We start from the raw sequence: 21829 nt of genomic DNA on the forward strand, positions 1-21829 counted from the left end.
TTTTTCTAACCCAAGCCCGACCCGACCCGAATGCATTCAAACCTTACTTGCCAACCTAAATAATGGGTTGGACACTGCCCAAAAAGAGGAGTTTCAATACAAGCTTATGAAACAAAAGATATCCTCTCAGCCACAATGGACTGCTTACCATTCCAATGCATCCCAAGCACTTGAAATTTAAATCAACTTGGAGGGGTTTTAACAGGTTTTGTGTGAAATTTCTGCTTAAAGAATGCATTAGCAGGATAATACACTTTTTTTCAGGTAAAAGATTGATCATCTTTTCGGGTTTACAGCAAATAAAAATGCACTTTATATCACACGATAATCATCAAGATCTCACTCTTTGAGAGTGTAATGAATTGCTAAAAGGATACAAGCAGAGACATCTCAATCAAAGTATATATTGTTTAGGAATGCTATTTCTCACAATAAGGTTTGATGAAAATAGTAAAATACAATGTGAATGTGAAAGAATTTGTAAGTATTCTTTCTCCAATTAATGAATCAATTCATCAAATTTTGAATGGAAGATCAAAGTGAACAGTCAATTCAAAACCCGACTGCCTTCTCAATCCCAGAAGGAAAAAAGAGAACATAAGAACTCTAAATGTGTCAAGACAACTAGTTTAGCAGATGTACTTTTCACCTGCAGTTTTTCTTGAAAATGCAAAGGCTGCTCAAAGTTGATAAGCTTTTCAAACGGCAGAACTTTTCCAAGTTATATAAGATGAAACATTTCTAAAGCATCTAAGTCTTTACATTATAGAGGAACCTGAAAGAATGTTGAAGTAACCTCTTTCCCTGGTGGAGATGTTGGGATGTACCTCTGCTATGACTGTTGCAGATGCTTGAATTCTTGACAATCAGCTCCAACTTCATTTAGTGCCAAGAAGAGCCTCGGTGCAATCTTAGTTAACATCAATTTGAAACCAACCGATGTAGAATTTGTATTGCTTCTATCACTTGTAGAGGCATCCTTTGAGAGAGAGCCAATTAAGTAGCCTTTCATGTATGCATCACAGGCCTTGAGAATGTAATAGCCCTGCCTCTTGAAATGGTCTTTGACAAGCTCTTCGAAGTCCTGGTCATGGTAGGAGTTGATCAAAAACTTGTCTTATGTCATAGAAGCAGCAACATCCACTTTTAGGAAACATATGGAAATAACAACTCAGAAAAACTATTTTTAGATTTTGATAATTTGTAAAATTTCTAAGCAACAGATAAAAATCAAAATTATTTCAAAACTAATGGTCACCTTGGTTTGCAATCACAACATCCCATAAAGAACAAGAAAACAAGACGAAGGGAAAATCTAAAGAACCAAGCATTTGGCAAGACAATCGAACATAAAGCCTTTGTATTTGGCAATGTACCCTCATTCAGTTTAATAAAACAAGATGGCAGCTTGCCAAATACATACTGGCAAGAAAAGTGATGCACAAGGTGAGCATAAAGCAGCCATTTTGTGCCTGGGCTGAATCTGGAGGTAATATTTTGGAAAATCCATGTAGTATATTAGATTTTTATGTAAGGTTAGTCCTAGTCCTTCAAAATTTAAAAGGAGGCTGAATTTTTTTTAGAAATCATTCAGTGCTTCTCGACTTCATGCCAAAACCACCTGAGCGGGTTTGTTAGCAACAATACTGTTTGACCTAATTATGAGCAATACAATAGATAGCTAAAAGTCTCAAAGGCAAGGTACAACTTTATAGGTAACATAGTTTTGGCAGTTGAGGTCTATAATGACGCAGCAGCTATTTTTTTGCCAAAAAGCCTCTATGCTTCAGGCACCGTGAAAGAAAGGCCACCTACAAGTAATATAATGATCACTGGAAACAGTAAAAATATGAAACAGAATGAGAATCAGAAACAATAAGAATCTAATATATTACCTTGGGGGGTTTCCGCATGAGATACATCATAGTTTTGCAATTTAGCAAGAAAGTGTTCTCATTGTAGGACAATGAATTTTTCTCTCCTTCAGCAGTCCCTATTTGCTTGTCATAGCCGGCTTCATTAAAATATGGCTTCGAGTTTAGCACCAATCCCTGGAGTGAAACTAGGACTTGAAGGATGCTTGAGGACACTGGATCCCATACTTCATTTCCTCTGCCAGTCCAGGTGTTTAAAAGGCTAAGACACACCTTGCCTTCCTCGTACAGATTTGGGTTTATCCGCCACCCACCAGAATGATAGTATGCTGACTGCAACATCACAGAAACAGTCACAAGACAAATGGAAAGAATAATTTTTTTTTTTTTCAAAAAATTCCAAGCAATTTATGTAGAACTCTTTAAACAATGGCAGAGCTTTAGCTTTTGCTTCTGCTCTGCGAGCCAAACAATCAAACAACACAATTGGTTCTTACCGGTGGAACATCAGGGTACTCTGGTGGAAGGTGAAAATCAAAGAAGAAGAGACCATCTTGGTAAGGAGTTCCATATGCCCCGGCTATCACAGCCCTTAGGAGATCCATTCGATCTTCATACACTCGCACATAGATCCCATCTGCAAAGAATCCTTCATGTGTTATGAAATGTTGCTAATATTAATTTTTTTTTTCAGAATCCTAGAATGTCTTACAAATATTCAAGATACTAATGCATTGCATACCAGGCAGGTTATTCTGAAGGATGCTCCAATCTTGCTGAACCTTCTTGAGCCACTTCCTCCCATTGCTATTCTGTAAATACAATTAACGTGTTGGGGTTCAATAATTCATAATTGATTCAACGTGCTATAAGGTAATAAGGGAACATCTAAAAGGCTGAATATACAAATATGCAAAATAAATAGCAAAGACAGTCAACAGAGCAAGGACATAACAATGAACTTGAAAAACCAAGAATAAAAATTTAATAAATTTCTCAATGCAATAAAGAAAAAAATATATAGAAAACTGGAACAATTAAGAAGAAATACAGATAAAATATCAAACAAGAATCTTATTTATAACTCTCTGTCCCTGAGCTTCACCTTCCTAATTATTCGAGCAACATCCAATATGATACAAATTGCATAAATATTTAATGAATATTCTAAACAGTATACTGAAAAAATGCCCTGCAATATGAAAGTCATACAATTATCAAAATGAAAACCCCACTGGCTCATTATGTATTATAAGCTTGCATGAGTAGAAGGATAACCATTTGAAACGATGACATAAACCATACAACACTGAAACAATCAATCAAGGAGGGAATTATTCTTATTCTTTATATTCTAACATAAGGAGGAAAATAACATTCACCTGCCCACTTGCACCAATAAAATAATGGTCCAAAGGATCTTTAGCAATATCAAAGCGTTTGAAACTGCACGATTCATACTCATGGCATGCTAGAGCATCTGGGTCGTTGGCCCTTAGATTCACTAAGGCCTCAGCCATATCCAAAGAATCAGTAACCTCAACCCCAACATGCTCCTCTTCTTTTTCATGAGTAGTTTGCAGACCAAAATTGTCAATGACATTATTTGGAGAGTTAGTCTCATCATGCGAAACCTTTATCTGAGAAGGCTTAATTGCTCCTTGTGATTGGAGTTCATTTTCACCTTCAGAATCCGAAGAAGGTGGTTCTACATGTTTCCTTCCCCGTGAGAATATGCCAGTAGCCAGTCTGGTAACAAACCCCAGGGCAGCTAATGGAAGAGATAATGCCCCATTTCTCCCAGGATTGTTATCTTCAACAGTTGTGTGCTCTTCAGTCTCAGGATCAGTGTCAGCAGTATTTGGCAGCCCAATTTCCTGAAACAAAATCAATTTGCATTATTCATTTAACAAAAGAAAGAATCATTGGAAGAACTGAATAAACGTAACGTACAAACAGGCAAATAAGGACAGTCTCTAAAGGAAAGCAATTCAATCATGTGGTGTGCATCCAGGGGGTTGCCCAACCATTTGATTGTCACATCATTTAGATAACACAAGGCAAGACATCTTCCAACATGAAGATTCCAATCCTCTGATATAATGCTCTCAAACTTCTAAAGTAAATAAATGTCAATCAGGCAATGTGTATAAGACCTCCAGTACCATGTTTTAGGCTCATTTGATATCCAAATGAGGAGACAAGCCACAAAAGTAAAATTTGCCCAACTCTTTCTTGCGAATCCTAATCTACGAGAGCTGGTGAGGGCACATTAGATAACATGTTTCCTCCCTGCATGTGCATCAAATATATAGTCTCTGGTACACTGACAGCTAACCTATTTTAAAATCAATCATTAAATCAATGACACCCAACGGTTCCAAAAGAAACTAACCTCTTTAGCATTCTCAAGGGCATCCATTTCATCATCATTTACAGTTTCCCAACTAGCAGCATCATCACTAACTTCACTCCCACCAGCAATTGACTCATCATCATCATCTCGACCAACAACATAAACTGCTTGAGGTCCGACCTAGTGCCAAACCACCGGAAAAAAAGATATAGTTATTATTACACAAGTAAATGTATCATGAAATCTTTTTATGCACTCTGGATGGCTAAGAAAAGTCAAAGAAAATAAATTTTGAAATCTCACAACTACAATTTCAACCCCAGGTGGTCATGAGGTTCCAAATTTTGGTTTTTCTTCCCTTAATGTACCAAGACCATTAGGGTATGCATTGGATACCATCATCAGGCTTCTACAAATATCCTTGGGGTTTAAAGTCACATCATTCATCTCCCACTGCACAAATTTGATTGCTTTAAGCAGCTAGAGATCTTCAATCCCTGATTGAAATGTTAATTAAAATTCGAGTCACAGTCCACAGTTCCTAAATTCTTGAAATCACCAAGCTCATAGAAGGGGGAAGCAAAGGTGACTGGTAAGTTCTAGTGCTATAAGTACACAAACACCAAGTAGCTAATCATGCAAAGTTTTAGAATCAAGATAATATTTATCATGAAATAATGCCAATTAGGAAGAGAGATTAGTATCTAAAAATATGAATATACCGTTGAAACCATCCCATCAGCCCATGTAACTTCAATATCGCCATTTTTAAGACCAGTTATATTCCCAACCCAAGAGAGATCTGAGAAGTCCATACAAGCTCCATCTGCAGATTCATCCTCCACTTTCTTACATCCAGAGTTATTGTTCAGATCTTGTTTAACCTCATTTGAACCACTTTGCTGCTTTGGTTCCTCCTCTACAGCAGTACCCGTATGGGCAGAGACAGAAACTGGGGACAACCGAACAACTACGTCCCCATAACAATAATCATAGTCCAGATGCCCCTCAAGCTCATAGACGCTTACAACTTCCTCCCTATCAAACTCTCGAGGATCTTCGGCCCTGACAACTGGCTTTAACCACCTCACACAAGCTGTTCGCTCCTTTGCATTAACACTTTTCACAACACCAACACGCCTAACTTCAGAAGCATCATCACTCTCATCAGAGGCCTTCTCCACCACATACTGTTCAGAAACAAATTCATGATCACCAGGACTATCAATTGGAATCAAAGTAGTTGATGGCAGTCCACGTGCTGTTGTTCCATCTTGCCATGAAACATCAACTCTAGTCCTTGTATTCACAATCAAAAGTGCTTTTTCATAATTGTCCTCCTTTTTCCGAGTCTTCTTATCTCTCCTAACAACAAGTTTACGGATCTTTTTTCGATGAAGAAGCCAAGTTTCATGGACAGGTTCCTTTGAAACGGATACTGAACTACTACAAGGACTAGATTGTGATGAAGCGTTGCCTTCAATATTTCTGTTATTTACATCCACTGCAGACACTGCATCAAGATCCATTGATTCACCAGTACCATGTGCTTCCTCTAGCAAGACCTCTTCCTGATCACACCTGCTTCTTGATTTACTAGAATCTAATTCTCCTTGGACAGAATCATGAGGTTCTAATTCAGATTGGCCCTTGTCCTGGGTGATGGAGGATGATAGTGCTAATGATGGAAGAAGACACCAGTCACCCACTTGCCAATTTGCATGTGCAAAACAAGACAGCAGTTTTAAATTCTTTGGATTCTGCTCTTCAGCTGGGGTGGTAGAAGAATCAGGCCCATAGCCAGCAGATGCTATCCAATATATAAACACTGACCCAACTGTAACTTTAGTAACGGTACCTTCCAACCGGTTAGCTTTCCACAATCCAGATAGCCACCTAGAATTCTTGAAAACTGATGAAGAACGTGCTCTTACCCGCTGACCAGGGTAGTATGGAAAATGTCCATCTTCAAGAATATTCTTTGTAACTGGTTTAAGACGCAGTGGGTCAGCCTTCATAACTTTACACACGGAACCATCATCAAATGACACAGTCACATTATCCAACACATCATCAATTCTACCCAGCCAGGGCCCAAGAACTACATAATCACCCACAGCAAAATCCCTTACACGTTTCAGGTCTCTGGATGAGACTTGTTCTATAATAGTTCCATCAATGGGTAACAAATCAATGGAGATATTGACATCCACCACAACACCTACTTGTCCAGTAGGGTCTGAAGCAGAAGCAACATAATCCCCATGCATGAATCCCCTATCAATTACAGTCACATCATTAAGATTTTCGGTTGTCTCAGAGTCATCCATCCAAAGTACTCGAACCTGATCATCTGGGAGAGGACTGCTCTTATAGTTACCACCACTTCTATTCCCATCACTACTCGCATTGGTATTGCCATGGTTGTCACCTTCTTCATTTCCACCAGTTTCATCTTCATCGTTGTCATCATCTTCTTCTTCTTCATCATCAGTAATGCTGCTATCCGAATCCGAGTCACCAGCAACTTCAGACACAATTCCTATCATGCCAACTTCGTTGCTCCTAACAACGTCTTGTCTATAAATGCAAGGGATATTAAGAGTCTCCTTGGCAACATCTGGCATTTTGGTGGCTTCGTTGCTCTCATAAATGGCATTTGAATCAGAAAGAATACCATTTACTGTCGCATCACCTTGGTCCAAAGTAGTGTTATCATGCACACTAGTGCTAGGTTCATCAACTTGGGAAACACCATCTTGTTGATTGATTCTCATCTGAAACCATGTACAGAAATGAACAAGTTCAAAACAATTAAGATGTATTATCATAACACTAGTACTAGGTTCATCAACTTAGGAAACAACATCTTGTTGATTGATTCCTAGCTGAAACCATGTACAGAAATGAACAAGTTCAAAACAATTAAGATGTATTATCATAACACTAGTACTAGGTTCATCAACTTAGGAAACAACATCTTGTTGATTGATTCCTAGCTGAAACCATGTACAGAAATGAACAAGTTCAAATAAAATTAAATAAACAATTAACATGTATTATCATATATATCAAACAGGAAGTGGATATCAACCTTACTCAAATCACATACATTGATTGAGCTTATTTGCTTACTACACACACTCCTCAAATTTTTCTTACATAAAATACTATATTTTTCCACAGGCTACCACAATCAAACAGCACGTTTATAACATCCGCATATAGAGATTTAAGCCCTCCCAAGATTCATTCCCTAAATGGCATCCTAGTCTCAAACCAGGAGCTCGCAGCAACTCAATGGGTGTGCCCTCTCGATAACCTTATCACCAAATAGTCTCATAAGTTTTCTTGCACAAAACCCCAGACTTCTTTTAAAAATTTTCCATAATTCTTTCTCCAAAATCAAACAACTAGTTCCTCTGTACACACTATTTCTGGCAGCCCAACTGATATTCGAGCTGTTTCCACCCAAAAAAAAAAAAACACATTCCCGTCGACTTTTTCTAAAATCACCAAAAATATTTCTCACCACACAATCATCTAGACAACAAATTCTTCAATCACAGAATCCCAAACCCAAATTAAATCAATAAATCAAACTTACAACCGATCATAAGAAACGAGCAAAAATTGAAAAGACAGCAACAAAAACCCCTGCAGCAGCTCAAGATTAAAAAACAAACCAATCATTTGATTCCATCGATACAAACGAGCTGGAATCGGGCATTAATACGAGTGCCAGAGATCACAAAACAACCAAAAGAAAATGAGAAAAAAAAAAACAAAAAAACAAAAAAATCCAAAAATAAAGAAAGGGTTTGAGAATCGAAGCAGCTGTAATTGCAGGATTTCAGAAAGATCGTACCTTGAAAACCAGCGATTCGAAAAGAGGAGGAAAAAGATGAAGCGAGAGAGCTGTCTCCTGAACGGCTTTGGGCTGTTGGTTTAATACTGATTGTATAAGGAAAAAAAATAAAAGGAAAAAAAAAACAGAGAGGAGGGGCGGGATGGTAATTTCGGATGGTTGAACTGTTGGAGTGTTTTTTCTTAAAATGACATTTGATGGTTTGATGGCGGATCAGAACCGTCCGATGTGATGACTAGGTTTAGAATTTTTTTTGAAAATTGAATTGAAATCATTTTGAACAAGACTTTAGTTGAAGCAAAGCAAAGAAATGGGATGCTTTCTTAGGGCATAGGACAGTGGTAGTTTACGGGGAGCAAAAAGGTAGCCTTATGTTCCAAGGGATAAAGGAATTTTTTAGGTAAATATAATGAAATTTATGTCCATACTAATATATGCGACCAAACTACAAAGTCATATAACCTAAAATTTATACGTGACACAACATGATTGGTCTCGTTCTTCAGTATGTATTGAATCGATGATGTACCAAAACCAAAAATATCTTCTTCTTTTTTTTATAAAAAAAAAATACATATTTTATTCATTTATTTAAATGTAAAACCATGTTAAAATGTCTATTGAATGGTCATAATCACTGCATTATACAAATAAGATACAAGCAAATCCCGCAATTTAGATTTTCAATATCTTTCTTCCCTCTCTTATTAATCATTTACGATAATAAATAAGTCATTTTGTAATTTATCGATAAATTAATAACCTCGTTTGAATTATAAAATCTTATGATCCAAAATCAAGTTAATATACTAAATTAATAACCTCAGTTAAATGCATAAAATAATATTTTATTTAAAAATCCTTAAATGTCTAACTAAATATAAATTAATAATTATAAAAGTACATAAAAAATAGGAAACAAAAATTCATAAATTTTTTATAACTTTTTTTTTCTCAATTCAAATTTTCCTCAAAACCATTACATCTTTAAAACATTTTTATCTTAAATTATTAACTTTTAACATCACATCTATTAGTAATTATCTAGTTTTTTTTAATCTTTCACCATGTATTAACTTTTGACCACATCTATTGTTTTCGGATTTATAAATTATAAATATATAAATATAATACTTTTTTAAAATTAATAAATATTCACTTATCGATAAATTAATTATTCCGTAAAAATAATAATTTCACTCATTCATAAAAAGTATTATTTTATAGGAGTTTTAGAGTGCATTTGATAGTGGTTCTAAAAAATGTTTTTAATATTTTAAACACTTGAATGATAAAAAAATTTAAATATTAAAAATATTAAAAACATTTCCTAAAAACAATGTCACACCAGCCTTTTAGTATAATGTATCGAGTCCAATTTAGCCCTACACTCTCAAAACTTTTTGTTAACTGTCCAAATAAGTATCAGAAAAGGAGAAAGGGCCTGTGGGGTTTTCAGTCTTCGACAAAGCCCAATGATCGGATTCAAGCCCAAGCCCAATACAAAGCTTTCAAAACCTTAGGCCGTGAGGCCCTGTTACAGCTCCGTGGAGAGAGAAGATGATCGTGTGCGTCGCGGTGGTCGGACACCAGAACAACCCTCTCTACATCCAGAGCTTCACCGAGGCCGATGATGCCCTCAAGCTTCACCACATCGTCCACTGCTCCTTGGACGTCGTTGACGAGCGAGGTTCCTCTTCTTTTTCCTTTTCCCCTCATTTTCTCAATCCGCAAACGCCCCCTCATTCTTAGTCTCCCTCTCGTTTGATCTCCGTTTTTGTAGCTATCTTTGGTTTCCTAGTTGAATTATAGGTTTCGTGACTTGGGATGATTTGGTTTCTGGTGAAATCTGAAATTTTGATGCAAGTTCTTTTTTTTTTTTTTTTTATAAATAATAATAATTCGGGGGTGTTTCAGTTGAGAATTTAGGGTTAGGGCCAGGTGGATATTTGGGAAATTGTGGGAGTTGAATTGGAATTGGAAATGGAAGTGGAAATGAAAAGTGGGAATTTTAATTGTGGTGTCTGGGCGTTCCGAATTTTCCAGGAATTTCGATTCATATTGAAGTGGGTAGTGACTCCTAAGTACAACGAAAAAATTGGATCAGTTCGATTTTACTAGTTTTAGCTAACCGTGCTTTGAGTAAGTTATTTTCTTGCCTAACAAAGCTGTGATTCATGGTGAAAGTATCAGTACTCATCATCGTGTGGAAAGTTCTCAAAGCACATAGATTTCGATTAAGTTAATCAATGTGGAACTAGAAATGGTGAGAAATTAGTAGCAAAACAAGGAAATTCTGCAGAAGAAGTTCAGGAAATATATGTCAATACTGATAGATATTGAAGGGGTTGATGGATCTGATGGGTCTATTTAAGACCATAGCTATGGCTACCCCATCAAAGGCTGTTCTTCAAATTTAAATTTTTTGAAGTCTACTTGGAGAATGGGCAGGCTCAGTTTGGCATAAGGACTTGGTCAAACCTGCGTGAACTAAGGTTGAGCATGACTAGCTGAACTTGAGTTGAGCTCAAGCTAGGTCTGATCCAGCTTGAATCACCTAATAAGCGACTTGTTTACACCATTGTCATCAAGGGATAGGAGAACTTAGTTGATGTCCAGGGATAATGAAAATATAGTATTGATGGTATTTGGAGGAGCAATTTTTCATGGAAACTGGAGTTTCATGTGGAACATTGTGTGTTAGGATCAATTGATGCCTCATAAATCACTGATTCGTTCCCAATTGGTGTCTCAGCTGATTCATGTCCAGTTGGTGCTCTCTGATTGAGGAAGTGATCAACAAAATTTATAACCTATATCACCATGCATTAGGATAGCTTTAGCTAATATAGCATAGTGGCTCTAGGATCGTTCATTGGGAATGGTTTTCAACTCACAACTGATACCAATTCAAAGCTGAGTTGGTGCTTTTTCATTTCAAGGTTAGCTTTACAAGAAAACATAAAGATGTTTGAGTGAAAAGGGTTTGGTCTTAAACTAACCAAAAAGAAAATAATGGAAATTACTTATGAAGAAAAACATTCCTTGGAGGTTTAGGTTCACAGGGGAGGTTCCTTATGCAAAAACAAAGCTCCGGTCATTTGGTTCGTTTCCTTGCATTAGAGAATTAACATATAGTCAATTCTCTAACCGGTGTTGTACAGATGTATCCTTTAAATGGATTCTAGCTCTAATTCCCTCTCATTGATGCAACTTGCAATGACTCATGTCTCTCACCTAGCATTTGCCATTCAAGGTGACCTTTAACCTTGGATTTCCCTTCACAAGCTCGCAAGAGATAACTAATGGATGTCTCCTTGGAGTCCAAAAACTTACCAAGTGTTGGCTATTCTAGAAAATCTTACCTCCAAGTCACTTCCCAAAAGCTCGCAAGAGATAAACAAGTACATCTCCATGGATGGAGATTACGTGCCTTACCAAGTGTTGGCTCAAGTGACTTGAAGGTGTTTTAAGTTAACTAAAAATATAGAAATCATTAAAGGATCACACTTTCTCTTCATTAATGACTTAAACCACAAAGCTACTAATTCTTGCACTTGGAACCTTTCCCGGCAACCTTAACTCCAAGGAACTAAAAGTCTAGCCACTCATTCTCTGAGGAAACTTCCTCAGAGCTTGTTTGGCTAGTAAGAAAACTAACGAAAAAACAATTATATGAAGGAAAAACAAAGCAAGTGCTCTCTGAAATATATTTCTTTCTTCCGTCAATTACATGATTGATATCTTTGTAAAGAAAATCACAAACTATATATATGAGGTTATTCGCCCTTTGTACTTACTTAAAGACTAAAGAATCCTATGATAAGTGGATTACAAAGAGAATTTGGGGATTTAGACATCAAATATCTAAAGCAAAATATCTCAAAATATCTTAAAATGTCGGTCGGAAATATCAGGAAGCTTCAGGAGAACACCGCTGCACTGTATATTGAGAGAAAAACTCTGCGGGTAAGTGTTATTAGAAGATCCGGATATGTCTGACCAGAGAAGTTGAAACGTCCTCCTCTCCCATCCGGCTGTGAGATATCTGGATGTAAAAATGTCGGCGCACGGAATTCTTCCCCGGGTGGATTGAGCTATGCTGCGCAAGCGGACCCCTCTCCCGGATGACACGGAGCGTGCAAGGCTATCCGGATCAACTCCATCCGGATTCCCCAAGAGGACATGTGGTGCGCTCCCCCTATCCGGACTCCCTCAGGGAGAAGCACACGGCACTTGTGAACATCACACCCGGACGATAGCATATCCTATCCGGATATGTTGTCCGGATCATTGACTTCCGTCGCCATCTTGTCCGGACATCTTTTACCATGGATTCCAAAGAACTCTCCTCAATCTCTGATTGCTTTGGTGATCAAAAAGCTATCAAAATACCAAAACTTAACACAATTTGATTAGAATTGATTGCAAGGGTCCTTAATATGTTAATTGGGTTAAAATGTGATAACTACTACTCAAAAGTGTTTAAAAGAGTTAATCACAACTATGAAATAACACTTTTTGAGTAGTAATCAATCACCATACGTAAGATATGCTGCCTATATAAATCTGATCACCGTCTACTTTTCTTGATTAGCGCTTACAAACAATAGCATTTGGAGTACAGTGGTAGTTTTTCCATATGCTCTTTTTCTTCCTCCATACTGGTTACGAGTTTAAGGGTTACTTAATACTTGTTTTCAGACATTTTTTTTAGAATTGTTATAGTTTCTGCATCTGATAACATATGTTCTTTTAATATTTCCTTCTTTTTTCTTTTTTTTTTGTCTAAACTTATTACGGTATTGTTCTGTAATTCTGACTGCTATTGCATAGGCTTTTATATTTTATACATAGATCTGATTTGATTTTATATGTTCAGTGAACAATCCGAAAAAATCTGGACCAACCCTGAATGAAACATTTCTTGGTCTGCTTTATCCAACCGAAAATTACAAAGTGTAAGTATCTTTTAAAGTTTATACTTTGTTGGTTGACTGTGTTCTACAAACACAGACACGGACAAGCATAAACTCTTTCTGCTACTAACATTAAAATGGTGTTTCTTGGGTCATAATTATGTAGATACTATTGATCTCATGCCCCACGTTGTCTTGCAGATATGGTTATTTGACTAATACAAAGGTGAAGTTTATCTTGGTTACAACAGATTTAGATGTCAGGGATGCAGATGTCAGAAATGTAAGTTTTACTACTGTGCTGACTAGCTATGTTTTCACATTATCACTTTTAGAGAGTATAGTATAAATAGGTCCCCTCTGAAATCCCTTTAGTCTGTTCATCAGTGATTCGGTTGTAATGGATGTGGCAAGATGAAAGTAACTTCCTCCTGATTTTGCATGAAAAATTTTCCACTGAGATAATTGAAAAGCACCATGCTTTGGATTTTTTATTTTAATTTTATTTTGTTTTTATGGGTAACCAGCAAATATAGTAACAGCACCTAGCGAACAGGCGTGCTATAGTAGACATGGCATTCAAAGGTGCCCAAAGGCGAACATATACTTTGGAAAAATCGCCTGCAAAAGAATATTAAGCTATGGATTGCATGTACCTAAATTTATTAAAGTAGCAGTCTGGGAAGTGACCCATATAGAAACAAATGGAAACAATCTATGAGTCTATGGCACTATTAGCTGCATTGCATGTGAAGGATGCAAGGTTGTCAAAATAAAAAAGCCAATAGTCCTTTGCCTTGTGCCTCAGTTTGGTTTCTTCTTAGCTCTATATCTTATACTTCTGATCCTTTCATCTTACTGTAGTGTGAAAGAAAACGCAGATGGCCCTGGAAATTAAGAGCTTGTTGGGGCACTATTTTTTAAAATAATTTTCTGTTCTTAGAAATAAAAAACTGTTCTTCAAACTCAAAAACTTGAAAACACGTTTGATAACTTTTTGACCGAAAATAGATTTTTGACAACTCATTTTGATAATAAGGTGTTTTTTGATAATATATTTTATTTGTTTTTAGTTCTTTTTACCTGTTTTAGAGGGATTTTGTTAAAAAATAATTGTATAAATATGAAAAATGATTGAAAATAAAGTACTACAAATAAAAATTATTTTTAAAAAGTATTTGGAAACATAGATAATAAGTTGAGAACATTCTTAGTCCTCAAATAAACAGAGACTTTTGTTTTAGAATACATTAGAGGGAAGTTGTATGGATGTATGTACTTGACTATTTTCTTGACAAGAAATGAAGACCATTCAAAGAGGCAAACTTGTATTAACTTTTTAGTAGCTTGGGCTCTTCTCTTCAATTGATTTTCCTTTATCTAACACGATCATTATTCACTTGGACAATGATGTCAAGAAGTTGCTATCTTATTTACTGATTTATGTTCAAATGAGTTCCTTGAATGTTTTTGAATGCCGATGAACATTCTTGCTGGTGTCTTTCAATTTCTTCGTTGTATTTGGTCTCTGGGACCAACTTTAAGACATGATATCTAACTTGTTCCCTTTTTTATATGTTTTGGTCAAAACTACTCAATAGTTCTTCAGGAGGTTCCACTCTGCATACGTGGATGCGGTTTCAAATCCATTCCACGTTCCAGGTAAAAAAATAACCTCCAGAACTTTTGCAGAAAGGGTCAGTACCATTGTCAAGTCATTTGGTTTGAGTTCAGCTGGATGAATGGCTGCTGCTGGTGTTCTAGAATTCAACCTTCTTGAATCCTCACCTTCATATTTGTTACCTTTGCTCATCGATCCTAGCCTCAAGAGAACATTTGAACAGAGCTTGAAACGCATGCCTCCCCTTTCAAAGAATACTCTGATCTTTAAGATGTGTCAGTGCTAAAATAAATGATTGTAATATTCATGTTTTCTTTCTTATTGGAGATGGTTTCTTTCAGCAAAACATTTTGCTACATTACATGGTTCTTTTATTTCAAAGGGAATGCAGAATTAAGAATTTAGGCAGTGTGATCAAGTGAAAAATCATTCAGCTCATAGAGATCCATCTTGCTCATGAATTCAATTAACTGATTACCTAACTGAATTGATTTAATTGCATCTCAAGCTACAAAGGAATGTAAACAGATTCTGAAGCACAGAAAATATTAACAAGGAAAATTCTAGGGTATGATTTGGCCCTATACTGAAGTTTAATCTGAGATAATGATATGAATGCCTGAATCTGAACTGTTGAACAAAGATATAAAGAAACGGGACTTAAGAATGAACCTGAACTGTTGAACAAAGATATAAAGAAATGGGACTTGAGAACGAACAACCAAAATAAAATACAAAGCAATGGAGACCATTGTAACTGTACAAAATGATAATATTTTGATCGCATGGCTATTTTTCATTTGATGAAACTTTTCTTTATGGTATGAAAACTCTCCGACCATAGAAGAGCCCTAGCAACATATATAAACACCAGCTCCAAAACAGAGAAGCATAGCCAATGCCTATATAATTGTTATGAGTTTGATATGATGGTTCAATTTAATGGATCACCCATTTAGGTTTGAGATTGTCTCCTTCCAATCAATCCAATCAAATCGGAAACAGTACCAAAAATAATGTATCATCAAGCATGGGTGGGTGTGTTTGGGTTTGGAATGAAAATCTGAATCCAGATGACAACCCAGGATGTAATTCAGAATAGAGAAACAGTTAGCACAAAGGCCTAAAACAATGTAACTCACAAAGTTGAAAGCAACAGCTAAAAAAGGTGATAGCCATCCACCCTTGTTAAGGAATTTCCAAGGAAGCTACACCACCATAAAGTGCATTGCCCTTAAGGACTCCATTAGAACTCATCGTCGTCCTCCTCAGCAATATGCTTTGCAAGCTCTTGCTCCTGCTGTTGTCTCTCTCTCCTCTTCTCAGCACTTTCTTTCTCCTTGTGGGAATTAGGGGGAAACCGAAGGGCACGCACTGCATCGTTGTGCATGTTAAGGCAAAAGGCAATTCTTGAGTTAAATGCAAATTGAGGTTCGTTGGTGGAGTAGATGTCCCCTGTCTCCTTGGATACCATCCACCCATTTGCATGATCCAATGTGGCGTCAATTGCACCATCTCGTATTGCCTTGGCTACAATGCTCTCAGCATCAGCAATAGGATTTGCAGAGTCCAATCTCAGCTTCTGGGCAACATCCGCCAGTGAGATTCGAGAATACGAGATACTGATATTGCGTAGCCCAGTCCTTATGACATTATGCCGCAGCCTAACAATCAAATTGTGTGTGCGATCTGAACTGAAAGTAGTTGAGAACTTCTCAGCAACAGACTTGAAGAGCTCCAGATCTCCAATTCGCACAGCCTGAAAACCACACAGATTGTTTCCTTCAAAATCAGTGGCAAGAGTTCAGTATGCAAAACCAGCCACTTGATCCTCAATAGACCATTTTTTAGGCCTAGTGGGAGTCAAACACCTGATTGCATGCTAGGAATTAGAAGATTAAGTAGCTGCAATTCCAGGTTAACCAAGTCCTGCATTAATAAGGACTGCAAGTGCTTTTTCCCCTAAATTTTCAGTAGTGGAATATAAAGGGTTTGCCAGATAGTCTTTACTAGTTAATAGCACAATTACAGCCACATATTAAATTAGCTTACTAAACTCTAATTGAAGGACATTTTCAATCATTAGTTTCTAAACCCTTTTCTTACTGTGTGAACTAAATGGAGGGCTGATATTCAAGTTTCATAATCCCAAACTCACATTTGTAAGCTCAAAGTAGGGCCTCAAAGCCTTCTCCATGCCCTTCTGCATAAAAACAGTCCTTTCAGGGATTTCGCCCAGCAGGAGGCGGACTATCACAGCCCACTTGTTGCATTGAACTCGAAAACCAAGGGCTGAAACAGGGGCTTTCCGAGCAGCTTGCAGGAGGGACTCTTTTGCATCTGTGTACTCCAACTGAATTGTCCTAATCTTTCCTAGGTAGAAGAGGTAGCGACAAAACTGCCAAAGAAATCAATCATTAGAACATTCAGCATATATTTGCAACACCACCACCCCCCCCACCCCCCCCCCCCCCCCCCCCCCCGCGGGGAACCCCACAAAAAAAAAAAACAAAGGAAAGAAAAAAAGCCTGGATCTCAATCCTTTCTAGAGTTCAGTTGGTTATAAGAAACACCATAACTCCACATTATGTTCCCAACAACCTAAAGTGTAAAAATGCTATAGAAGAGGCCACCATTTTAGATGTTCATTAACAGGTCCTATATACCTTGGTGTATATCATTTGTTATTTATATAAAACTCACCCCTTCACTTATCAAAAAAATTAATGACAGACTAGAATGAAAAATGATCATCACTTCCAGCTAAGCTAAATGGTGGCAAGCTGAGACAAGAGGTGGGGGTGGTGATGATGCCATCAGATGATCATGTTGATAATGACAGTGATATAGAACAATTGAAATAAATCAAATTATCCAATCACAATAGATCTTAGTTATGATTCATCACCAATTAGCGATCCTCAGTCAGCCCTCAAAGACCACCCAAATTATGCAAAGTAAAGGTACATGCCATTTATTAATCATATTTATGCCATATAATGCACTCCAATAAGGTAATAAATAGGTTCCATAACAATCCAAAGATAACACCCTCCTGCTGCATTTATAAATTTCTTGACTGGATGCAGTACCAACGTCAAATACCACACTAGATTCTATGAGTAACTTAATTCTATGTTCCTTTCCTTTAAATACTCTTAAAATTTAAAATTGACATATAAATTTCTTGATGGGATGCAGTACCAACGTCAAATACCACACTAGATTCTATGAGTAACTTAATTCTATGTTCCTTTTGCCTTTAAATACTCTTAAAATTTAAAATTGACATTTACTTAAAACTATTCCATGAAAATGGAAAACACAGCTGAAACTATTTAATCAGACGAAGTTAAAAAACAAAACTATTTTTTTTTTTTGATAAGAAACAACAAAGAAATATATTGATAGAAATAAGAAGTACAAAAGAAGGATGAGGAATCCTCCCACCAAAGAAAAACTAAACAAGAAGCTAAAATGTAAAAACAACGAAACAATCTCTCTTGGCTAGACCATCCCGTTGGAGCTACACACTGCTAGCCAATCTAGTTGTAACACATTAAGGGGAATGCCCTTAAAACCATGGAACAAAAAGCCCAAAGAGAAGCAAGAAAGTGAATGGAATCCCATAGATTCTCTGAATTCCTAGCTTTATCCTAAAAATTCCTAGTATTTCTTTCCCGCCACACAACCCAAATTAAAGCAATGCACGCAGTTTGCCACAAAACTATCCCTCTCTTGGATAATCCAAAACCTTTATAATTGATGAACAAAACTATTATTCATCCATTCCCCTTCTTGTGAGTGTATAATACAGGTTAAGACTTCTTGTTTTACAATTTCACATCCTGCTGCTTGTAGTATACATTTAAGACCTTGTCTCAACCATTAAACAATAGCAGTCGTCATCCCCCCCCCCCCACCCCAAACACACACACACCAACCAAAAAAAAAGGAAAAAAAATCCGCATCAAGAAAAGAACCATATTCCATATTCACAATCATTGTCACCTAAGAAGATAGAATTATTGTTGAGTTGAAAGAAGTTGGGGTTACCTGCTGATTTGAATGAGCTTCAAAACGAGGTGCCTTTGACCTCAGTTTCTCAGCCTGATCATACAAGTTGTAATGGAGGTAATTACGCAGAAGCAGGTTTAGAAGTGTTTCCTGAACCATACCAACATGTCAAGAGTAAGGCACTAGAATATGACAAAGTAATTGCACACATAACTAGAAAACAGACCTGACCCAGCTCATCATGGCGCAATGTTGCAATCCGATGCAAGGCAAGGAGGTTACTGCAAATCAAAGAGTAAATAAGCGTCTAGGTTAGACAAAAAAATGTATAACCATAATGCAATCTAATCTTGTTCCTCATTTATATTTTCTGTATGACAATATATTCACATCACACTGGAATATGCAAAATACACAATTTTTTGCTGAACCAACGGATTTTGTATATGATTTAAGATGAATTTAGACAAACATATCACTCACCCTCGAATCTCAGCAAGATCACCTGTGAGTTCATAGCTAAGAGAGTAATAAGAATAAAGCCTGGATGCCAGAACATCAATGGTTCTCCGATTCAGATTCTTCAGCCGTGTGATGCTTGCTGCGGAACAAGCTTTAGCCTGATAGACAAAAATATCATATTAATAAGTAACCAATTCAGTGAAGAGGGAATTCCTTGATTGCTCAATGCAATCTCACCTCTTTGTACTTCTTCTGATCAATCAGAAAAATCAGAACTAGCAAGTAGCAGTAAATCTCAAGTTCTGGCAAGGGGTGTTTTGCAGGAGTTTGAGTTGCAGATGTTGCAGTATCAACTTCCATGTCATGTTCATCTTCCTGTAACAACATTAACTTAAGCTAATGATATGGAACATGATAAAAATACCAAATGGCATTACTAGAGAGAATGTAAATTTCAAAGGTTAGATAAGGAAGACTAGGAAGTTAGTAATTTTCAGATAGGGCATGATTTGATATTCTAAGATGCATACATCTTGGAAGAGATCATACATCATCCATCTCCAAGGATATACAAATATTATAAATCATCATCATCCTGATATATGAAGTTTTATGAAATAACAAGAAAAAAATGTTTGCAGCCTAGTACAAGATAGAATGGTCATCAACATAGTCAATGGCATAACATCTCTGATTTTTCAGTTTTCCCAATTCTTCCCCGAAAAAGTGTCAATAGCAGCTGCAATGATCATTGTCAAAATTGTCAAGTATTTCACAGGAATGCCAGTAGATGACCATGAATATGGAAGAAAGATGCCTGAGGAAGGTCTGCAGAACTTCTTTTGTGGTCATTCACATCAACAAGATGTATTTTTTTTTTTTTAATAGGCAATAAAACATGTATATATATGGTGAAAAAAAAAAAAAGAGAGTAATCAAAGCACACAGGATATATACAATGGGCACAATAAGGCAAAACCACACAATAGAGAATTGACCTCAATAAGATGTGGTCTGTATCACATGGGAACAAAGGGGTTATCCACTTTCCCTTGTCTGCTCATGTAAAAGGAACATGGGAAAATGAGCCAATGACTAACATGAGCTACTTGACAAAAGAGAGATGGAATACCTTCTACGAACCAAAGCCTCTAGGTTCCATGTAAGGGTAGAAAAGAAGACAATAACTCAATACATGACATAATATTCCATTACTAGATGTAAAAAGTTTGTGCATCAAGAGGTGTCTGCTTTTTTCTTCTATACATACAGCTTGAGTACTTGATACACAAAGTTTCTTCAAATGAAAATCATTGTTACTTATCTGAAAAAAGGAAATTTTTTAGGCTTGTCTAATATGTCATGTGAACAATGTGTCTAAATTTTTGTGTTTAACACAACTCTGGACTAGAGTATCTAGACCATCCACACTTCAAAATAACCTAAGTCATACAATTAATCCATACTCACTACATCACACTTTCTTGGAAACCTACTCAATCCAGCTCAACAAAGCCTCAACTTCTTGTGGTTCGTTAGCTCTTTACCACTTGGCTACCTCATAGCACCTTCTACTTGAACCAAATAACTCCTTATAGATAGATTTATTGGTTCACCTTTTATATGATCAAACCATCCTCAACAGCTTTCCCTTGTCTTATCCCCAATTGATGCCACCCCTAACTTTCCCTCCACGAGAAATGAATGCTAATAAAGAAGCTTACGATGGCATCAAATCTATATCATAATCACTTCATTACTGTGTTACAACTGAGGAAACTCAAAAGATACAGTCTCTATTTATATGTAACCAAAGTAAAGTACATAATGTCAATACAAGCTCCATACATTCACAAGATTCAGACTTGCAAAATACACTATAGACTACAAGATGGAATACACAAATAAATGCAAACCCATAAATTACCTTGGGAAGATACGAGGACAACCGGGTGTGCACCTCCGATCCTGGGTTAAGGGCATAATTTAGGAATCCAGAGAGCACAGTCGCCTTCAGCTTCCGCCTCAATATCATGGTAAGCCGAATGGCGCGCACAATGCGGCGAACCTCCCGAGCATACGCGCTGCTCTCGATGAGTGACGCTATCTCCTTCAAATCTGAAAACCCCCACATACCCAAAATCACTCAACATTTTCAAAGAAGTTAAAGGTTCGACACATAATTCAATTCTTTTTCCTTACGCTGCAGTGTTGAAGGAGTAGTAGAAGTAACAGAATTTGAAGGAGCTGGAAGCTCTTTCATTTCCACATCTTGAGTCATCTTCCAAAATTGCTCCTACATTACAAAAATACCCAAAAGAGAAAAAGAAAAAAAGAAAAAAAAAACAAATTTTGATGCCTGAAAGTGAGAATTGAACGTAGAATGATATAAAAACAAACAGATATAAAATCTACCTTGAATTTCCAAATAAATTGGCCAAAATTAGCGATGATCTGATGAAGAAACTAGGGTTTCAGCCAGTTTCTTGCACTGCAAGTCAAGAATGAAAAATCATATATAAATATAGAAAAGAAGAGAGAAGAACTGAAAAGATGAATCGAGACCTCAGATTCGTTGATTGAGATCAGAGAAACCCTAGATTTTCTGGGTTCTCTACGGTTCGCTTCTTTTCAACTGAGCCGAGTTAAAAGCAAACGCTTTGGGTTTTCCTCTCTGAGTGAATATACAGAAGATTCACTCCAGTTCCGATG

At 36.8% G+C, this 21829-nt stretch overlaps 3 protein-coding genes across 4 annotated transcripts; 1 reads left to right on the forward strand and 2 right to left on the reverse strand.

Annotated features, from left to right (window-relative positions):
- Nucleotides 1-384: 384 nt before the first annotated feature.
- LOC100258896 (probable ubiquitin-conjugating enzyme E2 23) lies at nucleotides 385-8433 on the reverse strand. Of its 2 annotated transcripts, none has more exons than XM_002277909.5 (8): nucleotides 8099-8433; nucleotides 4953-7007; nucleotides 4270-4410; nucleotides 3257-3751; nucleotides 2617-2686; nucleotides 2372-2511; nucleotides 1896-2207; nucleotides 385-1084 (listed from the first exon to the last, which is right to left on the reverse strand). In XM_002277909.5, the coding sequence occupies exons 2-8, from the start codon at nucleotides 7005-7007 to the stop codon at nucleotides 833-835; spliced, it is 3465 nt and encodes a 1154-aa protein (XP_002277945.1). In that variant the 5' UTR covers nucleotides 8099-8433; the 3' UTR covers nucleotides 385-832. The 2 variants fall into 2 exon arrangements, with proteins under 2 accessions (XP_002277945.1, XP_059591759.1); XM_059735776.1 differs by having other exon boundaries at nucleotides 385-1811.
- A 1114-nt stretch (nucleotides 8434-9547) lies between these two features.
- On the forward strand, nucleotides 9548-15046 carry LOC100241847 (uncharacterized). The gene is made up of 4 exons (XM_002279590.5): nucleotides 9548-9788; nucleotides 12981-13059; nucleotides 13219-13300; nucleotides 14619-15046. The coding sequence occupies exons 1-4, from the start codon at nucleotides 9659-9661 to the stop codon at nucleotides 14757-14759; spliced, it is 432 nt and encodes a 143-aa protein (XP_002279626.1). The 5' UTR covers nucleotides 9548-9658; the 3' UTR covers nucleotides 14760-15046.
- A 546-nt stretch (nucleotides 15047-15592) lies between these two features.
- LOC100264130 (probable 26S proteasome non-ATPase regulatory subunit 3) lies at nucleotides 15593-21823 on the reverse strand. The gene is made up of 10 exons (XM_002279679.5): nucleotides 21683-21823; nucleotides 21533-21608; nucleotides 21320-21413; nucleotides 21045-21235; nucleotides 19355-19492; nucleotides 19139-19275; nucleotides 18882-18936; nucleotides 18695-18805; nucleotides 16797-17036; nucleotides 15593-16397 (listed from the first exon to the last, which is right to left on the reverse strand). Exons 3-10 carry the CDS (start codon nucleotides 21396-21398, stop codon nucleotides 15885-15887), a joined length of 1464 nt encoding a protein of 487 aa, XP_002279715.1. The 5' UTR covers nucleotides 21399-21413; nucleotides 21533-21608; nucleotides 21683-21823; the 3' UTR covers nucleotides 15593-15884.
- Between the last annotated feature and the right edge of the window lie 6 nt (nucleotides 21824-21829).

This window comes from Vitis vinifera, chromosome 3 (assembly GCF_030704535.1).
Source record: "Vitis vinifera cultivar Pinot Noir 40024 chromosome 3, ASM3070453v1".
Classification (NCBI taxonomy): Eukaryota; Viridiplantae; Streptophyta; class Magnoliopsida; order Vitales; family Vitaceae; genus Vitis; species Vitis vinifera.